Consider the following 12,896-nt stretch of genomic DNA (forward strand, 5'->3'; position numbering starts at 1 on the left):
GATAAATATTTAACAGCGGTTATTAAGTTTTTTAGGCACTGGGGATGTATCAAGAACTAGGGAAGGATAGGTAAAACCGGGGTATAAGGAGAATAGAGTTGATGACTAGTGATAGATAGATAAATGGTGGAATTCGAAACAGGGGCAACATATAAACATAGAAGAAGCATCAATTCTAATGACGTCTTGTCTGACGGAAAGAAGGTCCTGGCTGGAAGCGGTTGCTGGGGAGTTCTTCAACCTTTACATCGTGCACTGAATTTCTGAAAAATTTAATATCAAACTTAAAGTGATGTAATGTTGTTTGTTTACTGTTTTTTGATCAGCTCTTCCAGAAGTTTCTCAGATCGTTGTCGAGCTTCACGTTCCGATGCAAGAAGTTGTTCTAACTCAACGATGCGTCCCTTCATTTGTTCAAACTCCTCATCTTTTTTCTTCTGCTGTTCTTGAGCTCGGTTGCGGCATTTACGTACGGCGTCGTTGTTACGAGCTCTTTTAAGCTTGTATGTTGGTTGAGCCTTCTCGTCGGCAGCCTTTGGGTGATACTTACGAGCTTTAGTTTGAGGTTTGAAATTTTGCAAGCTGGTTCTTTTGTTCTTATTGCCATTTGATGATGAGTGGTAGTCATCAGCAGACTCATCCTCCGAAATCTCATCGTCCGAGTAGTCTTGATAGTCCTGGTAGGCAGGTCGCTTGATAGCTCGGCGAGGGTTGTTGGCTGGCACCGGTGGCTTTTCTTCACGCTTAACTTCGCAATTCATTTGGTATTGATCAGCATCATATTGTTCTGGATGGGGGTAAGCGGGTCCGTATGCCAGATGTCTCTCGTATCCATTCATAACCGGAGGTTCGAATGGACGATCCTCATCGTAGAGAATGTTGACTTTTTGGAGTTCTGAATCATTGAAGTCAATGTTGTCGGCGGGAACATCCAGGTCGGTAAAACATTGTAAATAGTTGTCGAGATCTAATTCTGTCTCCATGAAGTCAACGTTGTTCCTTTCTCGGTCACGTTGTTGGTAAGATGATGCCAGTGCGAGGGAATCCTGAAAATTTTACCTATACGACGCTGTCAAATTGTCATATAATTTCAACCAAAGGTTAGAATAAAGACTTACTTGGCGGGCATACATCGATGCAGATGTAGAAGCACCATTGTTCGGGAGATCCGTTAGACCGCGGAGGGGTTCTCCCTGTCGGAATGATTTGGGATTCGTCATAAAAGTTTTTTGCAGATTTGATTGTCAAGTGCTCTTTATTACAATTGAGTTAAATTCTTCTCAGAATTCTGAAAAAAAACGAACGTGTTTCAAGAATTTTCAAATGTTCATCATCAACACGGAAACTTAGTTTAGTAATCAGGTTAAAATTCAGTTGGAATTTCAGGAAAACGCCTGGGGAAGCTCTCGAAACTTCGAAACGCAAAGTTGGAATTTTTAAATAAAACCAAATATGTTTGCTAGGCTATAGCGGTATCGAATTTTGGATAAAGAAAGGAGAGAACTGGGAAAATCAATTGTGAACAGATCGCAGCTGATTCATAAGCCGAATTCGTTGGCCAACGAAATGATGTTTGCATTTCGTTTCTCTGTGTAACTTCCGTCTCCAAGCAAGCGCGTTGTCGCAGCAATTGCAACGACACTCCGGTCGCCCTGGCGCGCATTGTTTAGCGTAAATCTTAATCAGCTCCCAGTCGATTTACTGAAAACTTTTCAGAAATTTTTTTTCGTCCCGTTAATTATGAGTGGAAATCGGAAGCGAAACACGTCTGAACCGCGCGATGACGATGAAGATGACTACACTTCGAAGCGAAAACGTAACAACGAAGCAGTAAATCGGTAAGTTTTCTTTTTCGTTTCTTGGCATGATCAAAAATAAATTCATAGAACTCGGCAAAAAAAGCGGCAGGAAGAAAACGATACCGCAGAGAAAGTTGATGAGTTGAAGAAAGAAAACGAAGCATTAGAGCGAAAGGTTGAACAGCTACAAAAAGAGCTCTCATTTCTTAAAGAAATGTTCATGGCTTATGCAAAAAATGATGGAAACGATGGTCCACCACCACCACCCGCGGCTCCATCTTCTGCTATTTGAATATGATATTGCCTGAACCGATCACACCAAAGATTTCCCTGTAGCTCTTGTACATTTTTCCAGACATTGACTCACATTCCATTTACTCTAATAAAATTTACATTGATTTTTTTTCAAAATCTTATTTCATACACTTTCAAGAGGTCTACACCTATTTTATTTTGAATATAATGCGATCAGCGTAAACACATGTTTTATTTAGATGACGGAAACCGAACAAGAGCGATTCGCTGATCTGGTGATTGAACTGGAAAGTGCGTCGGCTGAAGCTGTCAGAGCTTTCAGTAAAGTAGTAGATCGAATGGAAGACACGAAAGAAGATAAAGAGGTATTTATACATTTAAAGGCAATGAACTTGAGAATCTCTATTTGAAGGGTCTCAGCTTTCTGAAGTTGAAAAACTACGAGATGACCGCATATCTCGGAGAGTTAACTGTTCTGATGTCCAAAATGATGAAAGGAGAATCGATTGCTACAGATAACTCAGTCAAACACGCACTGAAGCATAGAGTGGTATGCCAATTTTTTTCAATAGTTTGAATTTCTAAGAAAAAATTTCAGTACCTCGAGAAAATGAAGCCGATAGAAGAAAAAATGAAACCACAAATGGAGAAGCTCTTGAACAGGTCTTCCAACAGAAATGAAACGGTGAATGGAGCTTCTAAAGGAAACTTGAGAGTGCGTTTGGACAATATGGATGTGGGCGATGGAGAAGAGGAGGAAGAGGAAGAAGATGATGGCGAAAAATCCAAAGAAGTGAAAAAATATGTTGCACCCAGAATCCGAGCAGTTAGATATGAAGGTAAAAATCAATAAATCATCTAAAATTGAGCCGAATTATTTTTTCAGAAGAAGACGAAACTCCGAGCAAACAACAAGAAAAGGCAAAACGACGTGCAATGCAAAGCAGTCTTATTATGGAGCTCAAAAATCAATATAGTGATGCTCCCGAAGAAATTCGCGAGATCAGTGAGAAGAAATATCAATATGACAGAGAACGAGAAAAGTATGAAGAAGAGAATTTCACAAGAATCCGTCAAAACAAGGAGCAGAAACGTCGGAGTGAACAATTGGGCCGAGCTGAAACTCTGGATGATTTGCTCAGTTTTGGAGATTATATGATGCGTGGAGAGGATGGAAGAGCCCTCACCGAAGGGAAAAACAGGTAAGTATAACATTACCTAAATGAAAATTTTCATAGTCTAAATTTTTTCAATTCAGAAAGCGAGCAGCTTCTTCCGGTGCTGGTGGCAACACGAAACGTCACAGGAAGTCTCAGAAAGAGCGAAAAAAGGCGGCGAAAGGAAAGAAGGAAGGTCGAAAGAGAGCAATTCGCAGAAGACAGTAGTCCGATTACTGTTGATATTCTATCATTTTTTGCTGAGTTTTTGGATTTTACCCTAATTTTTGTTGTTGTTGTTGTTGTTGGAGTTGTTTTTGCGTTATAAGGAGTTTTATAAGTCAATTTTTATCAATCTTTATTGGTATTGTCTCCGAAAACAGTATTTCAATTAAAAATTCGTTTAATGATGACATTCAGGATTTTTAGATCTAACATGGGTGGTGGAAAGTATGAGACGCAGATGTGCGTCATCATGGTTGAAGATATATTTGGAAAAGTGGGTAATTTAAAGTGGCTTATTCAAATAGATTTGTTATTTCAGATTGTTGCAAAGGTCTTGGAGACGGTTCTCAAAGAAAGTTGTCATCTCCCTACTCTCCTTCTTAAACTCAAAGGTCAAATGTCAAGTGTTTTGGTGAGCAAGCATCAGAAACAAATTTAAGAATAGGAATTTTAAGGTCAGAAAAGCTCTATCGACTCTCATCAACTTTGGTTTTGTTTCATTCAGTCTGGATACCAACAACCGAACAACATATGTAGCTGACGCTGATCAAATTCAATATGTGATTTCAGCTCCAAGGTCAGTGTGCATCGTATTCCATAAATCAAATTTTCTATTTACAGAGCATGCTTGATTGCTAAAACCCTGCACGGCCCAGCTGCGGAGTCGATTTGCGTAGAACTAATCTCGCAAGGTCGATTGACTGTTTCGGAGACGATTCGTCGAATTCGATCCACGGATGAGAGTGTCGAGTTTAGTGATATCAAGCATTCGTTCGAAGAGCTCGCTCGAGCACAATTTCTGATCCGTGTTCCTGCTGTAGAGTCGAATCTTTATGGATGCCCACAGCTCACTGTTAATTTTAACCAGTTCGAAATGCCCAAAAATATTATGGAAAAGAAGGAACCACAAACTAGAGGTACTTTATTTATGATTCCAGAATGTAATTCAGCTTTTTAAGGATCATCCTTCAACGATGCATCATCTCGAAAGAGAAAAGCGGATGCTTCTCCGGAAGATATGGACGCTGGTCAGTATTGGAGAATCAATTGGGCTCGATTCAACGGTTACCTTCGTGATGAGCTTATCATTGATTACTTGATTGGAGGAGGTTCAACAGCCACGATGACTCATTTGAATGTGAGAAAAAACTCGGAAGAGGATGTACCCCAACAAGACAGAACCCAGTATATCACTCAAAATGTTGCTCATCTCATGTTCAAAAGTAACGAACTGAGAGCTAACCCATTGAGCATGGACAGCATTACAGTCAGTGTAAGTTTGATACTGTAATCTTTTTAAAATTTGGAAAAAATTACGCCCTCTAATTCCTTCAGATCACAGATTTGCAAAAGCTCGTCAGAGAAAATGAATTAGACCTTTCCAAGCCAGACATTGAGTTAGCTTGTCAAATTCTTGTCGACGAATCAGATGGAATTGTTCGAAAGGTTGGAGATTCGAATGGTGGTTTGTATACCGTTGGTGAGTTTTGTCACTGAATAGTTGAATAGTTTCTCTGAATTTATTTCAGACATTCGTCACGGAATCCGCCAAATTTGTCGTCATCACTGTGAATCCTTGATTCGAGAGCAGTTCGAAGGACGAGCCATTCGAGTAATGCGACTTCTCGAAAGCCGTCATTACCTTGACGAAGAGCAAGTTGAGAAACTGAGCATGATGAGTGGGAAAGAAGCTAGAGAGATGTTGTATGCGCTGGTAGAAGAAGGATACGTTTTCAACAAGGTATTCATTCACAATCTGAATTAGCAACAACGTCATCTTTTTCAGCCAGTGGGGCGAAGCAACGACTTTCAACCTGCTCGGACCTTCTACCTGTATTATGTGGATCTTCCACGAACTATTCGTGGACTCGTTGAATACACCTGCAAACTTGTCCGTAATCTAATTCTTCGCCAACGTCATGAAAGAACTGAAAACAAGGCTCTTCTTGATAAGGATGCCAATGTTCAGCCTATCATTGAGAATATCCGTGCATCCGATCAACTGGACGAAGCATCGAAGCTCGCTCAAATCGCCGAAGTAGAGGAAATGTATTTGCCAGGTCCTGACCGTGCTCAACTAAACCGATTTCGAAAGGCTCAGGCTACGCTCCTTGCCGCCCAAGATCAGTCCATTCGAGTTCTTCTCGCTTTTAAATTGTTTTTAGCTTCTGGGCAGAGCTGATTATCTTTATTTGATGACCCCATTCTTGTTGATTTTTTTATTATTATTATTCACCCGTTGTTGATATCATTATGCGAACTCCTTTGTTAATGAACTTCTTACGTTCACAATTCTTTGTTGCATCTCTCAATCAGAAAAGTAAATTGATTCTCTCTTTTTAATAGCCAACGTTTTGATAAGTTTTCTTTGTTCTCCTGATTCTATTCCAGCTTCACAAACACATTTATTACACAACCTGATCGTTACACTTGCTTCTCGCTTTCTTCCGTTCTCATCAGAATTTGTTCTCGGTTTTTTTCATCGAATAGGCACACCTTCTGTAGAATCGGAATCATCCTATGGCAAAAAGTTTATATGTTTCTGCGTTGGAGATATCAGGCAAATGTGATTACTACCAATTTTTGTCGTTCGGAAAAAATTGGTCCAGCAACGACAACTACAGTAACCTAAATAATATTTTTATTCTCAAAATTTATTTGTACATTTTCACTGTTTCTTGACTAGTTTTCCGTTTTCTTTCTTTTTCCCTAAACAAATCGAAACTTAAAGTTAGAGAAACAAATGACGAAAAACGCACGAAAATCCAGCAATTAGATGTTGAAAAAATCATATTTTTAGGTTACGGTAGTTGTCGTTATGGGGACCTTTGGCCCCTGCCACCGGCTTTTATCTTCCAAAGTTCGGATTTATTGGTCAACTGACACAACGTTTTTCAAAAAATAAAATAAACCTAAATGAATCTTTACCTCTTATGGGATACGAGCCACCTGTTCCTTTTACAAATAAAGTTTTCCAATAACTATTTTTAGCATTTCTTGAAACTTTTAGATCAGACCCCAAAGTTGTTGAAGACTTCAAAAGTTAGCTGGTTTCTATTTACGAAAAGAAAAAAAATACCGTAAACACTCTATGAGAATTCCACCCAAAACATCAACTTTCAGCCCGTATATCTCGGTTCGTGTAAAAGATATCAAAAAATGGTCAACTGATAAAATATTTTTGATGTTATGTTAAAGGTTTTGTTAGTTAAACACTTTTGATATCTTTCACAGGAACCGAGATAAATAGGCTCAAAGTTGAAAGCTTGGGTGGCTGTCTATTAGTGTTTACGGTATCCTGCAATTTATTCATCTCTCTCAACATTACAAACTTCTGGAATAATGGAAAGAGATGTCCCTTGATTCGAGAAAAAATCAAATCACAATCACAGCCAAACTGATAATAGTTCATATCATTGAAGCAATTTCCACCAATTCAATCTCTTGCTTCCAATCATCCATTTGATCCGTTGTCATCACCAATTCCCATCATCATTATCATTATATCATTGACATCTCACAATCAACTTCTTCTCCTTTTCAATCACTACTACACATATTTATGATTCCGCTCACGACCATTTCCACTTTTCTCCGATAGATTTCTTCTCCTCTTCTCCACTCCATCTTCTTCTTATTCTTATTGACAAATCACCGATATCAGCGATGAAAATTCGACGAAAATTCCTTTAAACTGATCAGTGAGAGAATGTTTCAAAAGTTCCGCCCGCAAAATTCTATGGGCATATAAATTCTCGACTCCGCCCCCATCTACTTCTTCTGTTATTGTCGTTGTTGTCTGTTGTGTCTCTACGTCTCCCATTCCTCTCCCATTACTACCATTCCTGGTCGACATCTATGTATCTATCTGTGTATGTATCCATTCCGCCATTCTTCCGAAACATTGTCTATCTTTCTTGTTTTCCCCTCAATCCCTCTCGGTCCGCTTCAACACTTCCTCTGGTTCTCGCATACACACCTTTTACTTTTCTGATATCAGCAGTTTTTTTCGAGCTTACAGTATTTCCTATAATGCCGGGAAACCTGTGATGGAAGCCTAACTTTTAACATTGAGCCGATTTATCTTGGTTCCTGTCAAATATATAAAAATATCAACTGACAAATTGTTTATCATGATATCAGAAGTGTTCTGTCAGTTGAAACATTTTTGATATCTTGCATAGGAATTGAGATGATTGAGATCAAACTTGACAGTGTGGCCCCTACTATTACAGGTTTTCCGGTATACAGACCCTCTTATTATTCTCATCATCTCAGTTCATGATTTCCAAACGTTGACAACTAGTAAAACTTTGCGATGATTTTTTTCTTCAGATTCATAACCATTTCTTGTTTTCTAAACTCTGATCCGAGATTTCGAAATTTTTTGAGAATCACTCTGGAAGGTTTCCAAAACTGATGATCTCTTTCTTTTCTCTGCTTTTCTTATATATACATCATCGGGTAATAAAGTATCCTAAGCTATTGTTCAGTTGAATTTTGGCCATAAAGCTCGGCTGTCAAGTTTCCAATCACTTTGAAATTTTTGAAGGGTGTGAAACAGACCAAGACTGAAAACTTTGCGTTCACAGAAATTGTTACGATTTCATATTCTTTCAGATATTTGCTGATTTCTGAAAGACACCACTATTTGACCCGTTTCGGTACTGAAAACATGAAACAATAAGTGTCTTTCAGAAATTGGCAAATAGCTGAAAAACTAGAAACTTTCACAATATTCTGGCAATTCAAAGTTTTCAATCTAGGTCTATTTTACGACCTCCAAAGTATTCAAAGTGATCGGAAACATGAAGCCCGAGTTCTAGACTCCTGAAAATGATCGAAACTTTGACTCAAAATGACCGAAAACCAACCGAAAAATACGTTTCTGTATATCTTATCAACCGGTACTGTATATTCATAAATTCCCATACAAAATAACTTCGATACTGTAGTCCTTTTTGTTCTTTTATTTTCCTTGTGGTTTTCTTTCCCTCTATCAACACAGTATTCTCTGATAGTGATCGATTTGAATTCCCTCTTTTCAATTTCAGCGGTAAGAAAAATGCCATCCACTTCGAAATTTATCATCCTGGCATTCGTTGCGTTGATTGGCGTCGTCTCCAGTCAAGATCAAGCCAAGTGTGCCGTCAATCAACTCTTCAACGGAGAAATTTGCACGTGCGCTCCAGGGTAAGAAATAGTGTGTGATGGACGAGAGACGCAGAGAGAAACAGCTTAATTAAAGACTGTGTCGAAAAATGGATAGACGAAGAAATGATAAATTGAGACGAAGAAGAAGAAGAAGAAGAAGACCACTCCCATTTTTTCATTTGGTCGGTGAAAATTAGTTGGGTTTTCTTCCGAATGAGAATTTTGATAAATTGGTAACAGAGAGAAGAGATGAAGAAAAAAGTACTGAACAAATTGCGCAATTTTAAGATCACATGGAAATCAGTGACTCATTCTTAAAATCAAAATTACTGAAATGTTTTTTTGCAACCTAATTGTTCATCCAATCATTTTTTAGATACTTCTCTTCGGCCAACGATGAGTCGAAGGCACGTTGTGAGGATGAGTGCGAAGAGGTAATGATGAACGGAACATGAAAAGACCGGTTTAATTGGATTCTTCCAGGTCTACTTTTCTCTTTTCACCACAGGAAAATGCGTGGACAACATCTTTGGCAAAGTGCCAAAGGATCAACAACCGGCATGTAATTTGAGATGTGGAGTGAGTTTGTAGAAGATTGATTTGTTTGAGAAAATATACATATTGTTGTATAAATTTTGCAGTGAGAGTTCTATTGGGAAGTGTCCAAAGAACAGAACTCATCATTATCGTTGAACCGGGCCCTGCCGACCCTGCCGGGCCTTCGCAGGCCATGCCATGATTTCTTTTAGAATCCATTTTTTTTTTGGATCAACTAAATGAGAAATGATACTCGACAAGCACTACAAAATGATACTATTTGAAAAACTGTGTCTTGTCTATGAACAAAGTTATGAGTCAAAAAGTCCGTTTCGTCTGTAACTTTGTTCAAAGATACAGTTATCAAATTGGTATTATTCTGTAGTGTTCGTCGAGTTCTATCATATCTAATTTAGTTGGTTCAAAAATAATGGCCCGCCAAGGCTCATTTTTCAAGTATGGGAACCATAATAAAGTCTTGAACTTCAAGAGCATCATTCTTCTTGATAATAGACTAAAATGACTTAATCTGAATTTCTCATTTAAAAATGTATTTTCCAGATCAGAATCCGTCTTTGGGCTACCGTCGCCGCCTTCGCTGTCATTGCTGCTGCTGTTGTCTCCCTTGTTTTGGCTCTTCCAATGTGCATCGCCTCGTGCTCCGCCTGTTTGAATGCTAAGAAGGTCAGTTGGTTTCTTCGGAGGTTGAAAGTCAATTTTACGATCTCGGAGATATATCTGGTGACATAATCTCTCTGCCTCCTCCGCTCATCCATCCGTTTTGAACCTCATTTTCCTTTTTCTAAATGTACAAATGTAGGACGAGAGAAATTATAAGTGGACACTCTCTTGACATTAACAACGTTTTAGGACACAAAAAAGGTATTGTGAGAGAAAAATGTGGCTGGAAAAGGAGAAAATTAATCATGTGAAAGAAACTCATTTTTGATATCTGGATCAAAATTCAGGTCTTCTGAAGTTGGACCTTATTATCATTAGAAACAAAATTAGAATGATTTGTCGGAAAATCCCGATTTTAACAGAAATAGTAAATAAAATTCAGTTTTGAACAAAGGTTCAGGGAAGTTTCTAGATTTCAAACAGTTTTGTGACCCTTCAATTTTTCGCAAGTTTTCAATTGCACTGTTCATGCTCAACTGTTCTCCTTCTTGCTTCCGTACTCATAATAAACCGGTATTCCCCTGTCCGTTAGGCATGATGAAGTAACAAAAATTTCATATTCTCTTCTACCTCATATATCCTCTTCCTCTTTTTTTTGTAACAATATTCTATATGAAATTCTCTATTCAACCTAGACGCATGGAAAAGGTAATAATAGGATTGATAGTTGAATATAGAAAAAAAAATGGAAGAAGAACTGGTTCTTTATGTGAAAGAAAAAAAGTTTTATTTTATTTTTATGCCATTGCAATGCATTGTATTCTTGTTGTTGTGGTTGTTATTTGTGGTAAAAGGAATTGAACAAGACAAGGGACAACTGTAATAGAACGTTTTAGAACCTCAAGGGATACTGTAGTCTTATCTTCTTCAGACTATAAGCCTCATTGGAATTTTCTCGGGATAATTCATATCGTTTTCCGTATCATATAAAGGTCGATTGGAGTATGTATGCGTGCGTCTTTCTCATTGAACCATTTATCAGTTGATAAGAGAGGGACAGTGAAACGGAAGGAGAGAAAGAGAATTACGGGAAATAACCTAGATTTTTGATACATTTTTATTATCGATAACGGGATCAAAACTTGGTCAAGAAACCTATTCAAAAGATAGATACACTACTTCGACCGGAAAAAATGGATGATAGTGGATGTGATAAAATGAGAAAATGTTACCGTAACACCTGTATTAGAAGGGCCCACTGTAATAGAAGGACCCCTTTAAAATGTGTTGTTTGAAATTCAAAATTTCCGTGCATTTTCAGTGAAATAAATTCCGAAAATTTCACAATTCCACAAAATTTTTTTGAATTAGCTCAAAAACTAGCTCAATTTTGATGGAATCGACAGATTTTAATGATTTTAAAGCGACAATGCAACGATTTTTTCGATGAAACTTTTTTGAAAAAATGGCCGGAAACATAGAAGGGCCCCTCTAATTGAAGGGACCCTTTAACAAAACAGCCCTCTGGAGGTACCTTTCTTGGAACAATGAATGGGTCGGCCCTTCTAATACGGGTTTTACGGCAATCGTCTTCTAGGATAAAATATTTAAACAAGGTAAGGTATCAGTAAAAATAAGACAAACATAATGTTTTATTTTCATAGTTACCAACTTTGGGAGAATTTAATCAAAAGTGAACAAAAAAACCAAATTTTAGCATTTTCTGAAGTTTTTAGATCTATCAAAAATGTCTTAACAACTCATGTAGATTCTCAAGAGCATGATTTTCAACAAACTTAAATAAAAAATCACAGTAAAAGTGTTAATTTTCAGGCCAACAAGAACGCCAAGCGAGTTGCTCTTGAAGCTCAAGCCGCTCCATCAAAGGACCAACAAGTGGCTACAATGGGATACAATCCATACGCCTACTGGCCATATTACGGACGTGCTTAAATCCAAGAACCATTATCTTCAAATCCAAAATCTACTCAAACCGCTCACACCCCATTCCCCTAAATCGGGTTTTCCATAATCGCATTTTCCCTTTTTTCGTTATAATAATTTTGCTCCAAATGTTCATTTGACTGCACACCATCCAAAAACTGCCTTTCCCTCTTTTGTTCCGAATAGTACTTTCGCTAATTATTTTGGCATTTTAATAAATCATTTAATTTGACTTCTTCATCGTTGAATTTCAAATAATCGTTTCTCTTTTTTTGTCTTCTTATAAGAACATTTAATCGAATCACACACAATTTCTTTCTCTCTGAATTCGTCTTCTACTTCTTTACACTTTGATTTGTTTTTTTTGCGGTTTCTGAGATTCTAAACGGAAACAAACAAGTCACTTGACAAAAAAAGATTGAAGAAAAAAACTTAGGACGATTGAAAACCTTTTTGGGTTTCAAGTTGAGAACTTGTTGAATGGTTAGACCGCAAATTTTTAAAGAAATGCAAAAATGGAAACGTCCCGCTTTGGAGATTATTAAATGAAACTTGAAGATTTTTCAAACTGACAAGGGAAGTGTTTTCAAAAAGGTTTTGAGAATTTCTTTAAAATTGGTACACATATACTTTTAGACATGGTGAATAATGAGACAACATTTTTTCCTCCCCGGATGTACCTAGAAGCTGGAAAAACGCGTCTGAAATTTCACCTATATTTAAGCGTTATAAGCGTGAGCGCGATCTCCCCCTTTCTTATATAAATTTTGGAAGCAGTGACACAGGTAAAGTGGCAAGTCCCAATAGCGGGCGAAGGGAGTCTGAGCGGCCGCAGGTGTGGCAAAAATGGGCGACTCGCGGCTGAAGACCGCTGAAGGGCCAACGATGGCCCGTCGGCGGGCCACCCAAAAATGGGGAAATTTTTTACTTTTTGAGATTTTTCTCGGAATCGCTAAGAAATCGAATTCTAACGATATTATCCTTGTCAGAGAAAACAAAATGATTGTGAAAAAAATTCTAGATGGTAAAAACTCCGATCAAAAACTTTTCTTTCTAACTATTCTAGGCGATACAACATGTCTCGGCTCTCTTGTCAATATCGGCCAAACAGCTCTCAAATCGTTTTCGAACCACACCGAAACGTTTGGTTCCAATTTTGAGTATAATTGGGCAGTCCGTTTGATTGATGCTCTTCCCACTAAAC

The 12,896-nt window shown here is 37.9% G+C and overlaps 5 protein-coding genes across 5 annotated transcripts; 4 read left to right on the top strand and 1 right to left on the bottom strand.

Annotated features, from left to right (window-relative positions):
• Nucleotides 1–175: 175 nt before the first annotated feature.
• On the bottom strand, nucleotides 176–1,220 carry CBG12574 (the record flags this gene model as incomplete). Its single annotated transcript, XM_002640041.1, has 3 exons — nucleotides 176–263; nucleotides 313–1,046; nucleotides 1,119–1,220. 3 exons carry the CDS (start codon nucleotides 1,218–1,220, stop codon nucleotides 176–178), a joined length of 924 nt encoding a protein of 307 aa, XP_002640087.1.
• A 520-nt stretch (nucleotides 1,221–1,740) lies between these two features.
• On the top strand, nucleotides 1,741–2,091 carry Cbr-cebp-2 (the record flags this gene model as incomplete). Its single annotated transcript, XM_002640042.1, has 2 exons — nucleotides 1,741–1,838; nucleotides 1,887–2,091. 2 exons carry the CDS (start codon nucleotides 1,741–1,743, stop codon nucleotides 2,089–2,091), a joined length of 303 nt encoding a protein of 100 aa, XP_002640088.1.
• A 202-nt stretch (nucleotides 2,092–2,293) lies between these two features.
• Cbr-lpd-2 lies at nucleotides 2,294–3,439 on the top strand (the record flags this gene model as incomplete). Its single annotated transcript, XM_002640043.1, has 5 exons — nucleotides 2,294–2,419; nucleotides 2,467–2,604; nucleotides 2,653–2,893; nucleotides 2,941–3,256; nucleotides 3,313–3,439. The coding sequence occupies 5 exons, from the start codon at nucleotides 2,294–2,296 to the stop codon at nucleotides 3,437–3,439; spliced, it is 948 nt and encodes a 315-aa protein (XP_002640089.1).
• A 208-nt stretch (nucleotides 3,440–3,647) lies between these two features.
• CBG12577 lies at nucleotides 3,648–5,618 on the top strand (the record flags this gene model as incomplete). The annotated part of the gene is made up of 8 exons (XM_045240182.1): nucleotides 3,648–3,710; nucleotides 3,756–3,848; nucleotides 3,877–4,013; nucleotides 4,058–4,353; nucleotides 4,396–4,709; nucleotides 4,772–4,916; nucleotides 4,966–5,177; nucleotides 5,223–5,618. The coding sequence occupies 8 exons, from the start codon at nucleotides 3,648–3,650 to the stop codon at nucleotides 5,616–5,618; spliced, it is 1,656 nt and encodes a 551-aa protein (XP_045094906.1).
• A 2,883-nt stretch (nucleotides 5,619–8,501) lies between these two features.
• On the top strand, nucleotides 8,502–11,701 carry CBG12578 (the record flags this gene model as incomplete). Its single annotated transcript, XM_002640045.1, has 5 exons — nucleotides 8,502–8,629; nucleotides 8,967–9,024; nucleotides 9,074–9,169; nucleotides 9,689–9,811; nucleotides 11,582–11,701. The coding sequence occupies 5 exons, from the start codon at nucleotides 8,502–8,504 to the stop codon at nucleotides 11,699–11,701; spliced, it is 525 nt and encodes a 174-aa protein (XP_002640091.1).
• Nucleotides 11,702–12,896: the final 1,195 nt, after the last annotated feature.

This window comes from Caenorhabditis briggsae (assembly GCF_000004555.2).
Source record: "Caenorhabditis briggsae complete genome, chrI, whole genome shotgun sequence".
Taxonomy (NCBI): Eukaryota; Metazoa; Nematoda; class Chromadorea; order Rhabditida; family Rhabditidae; genus Caenorhabditis; species Caenorhabditis briggsae.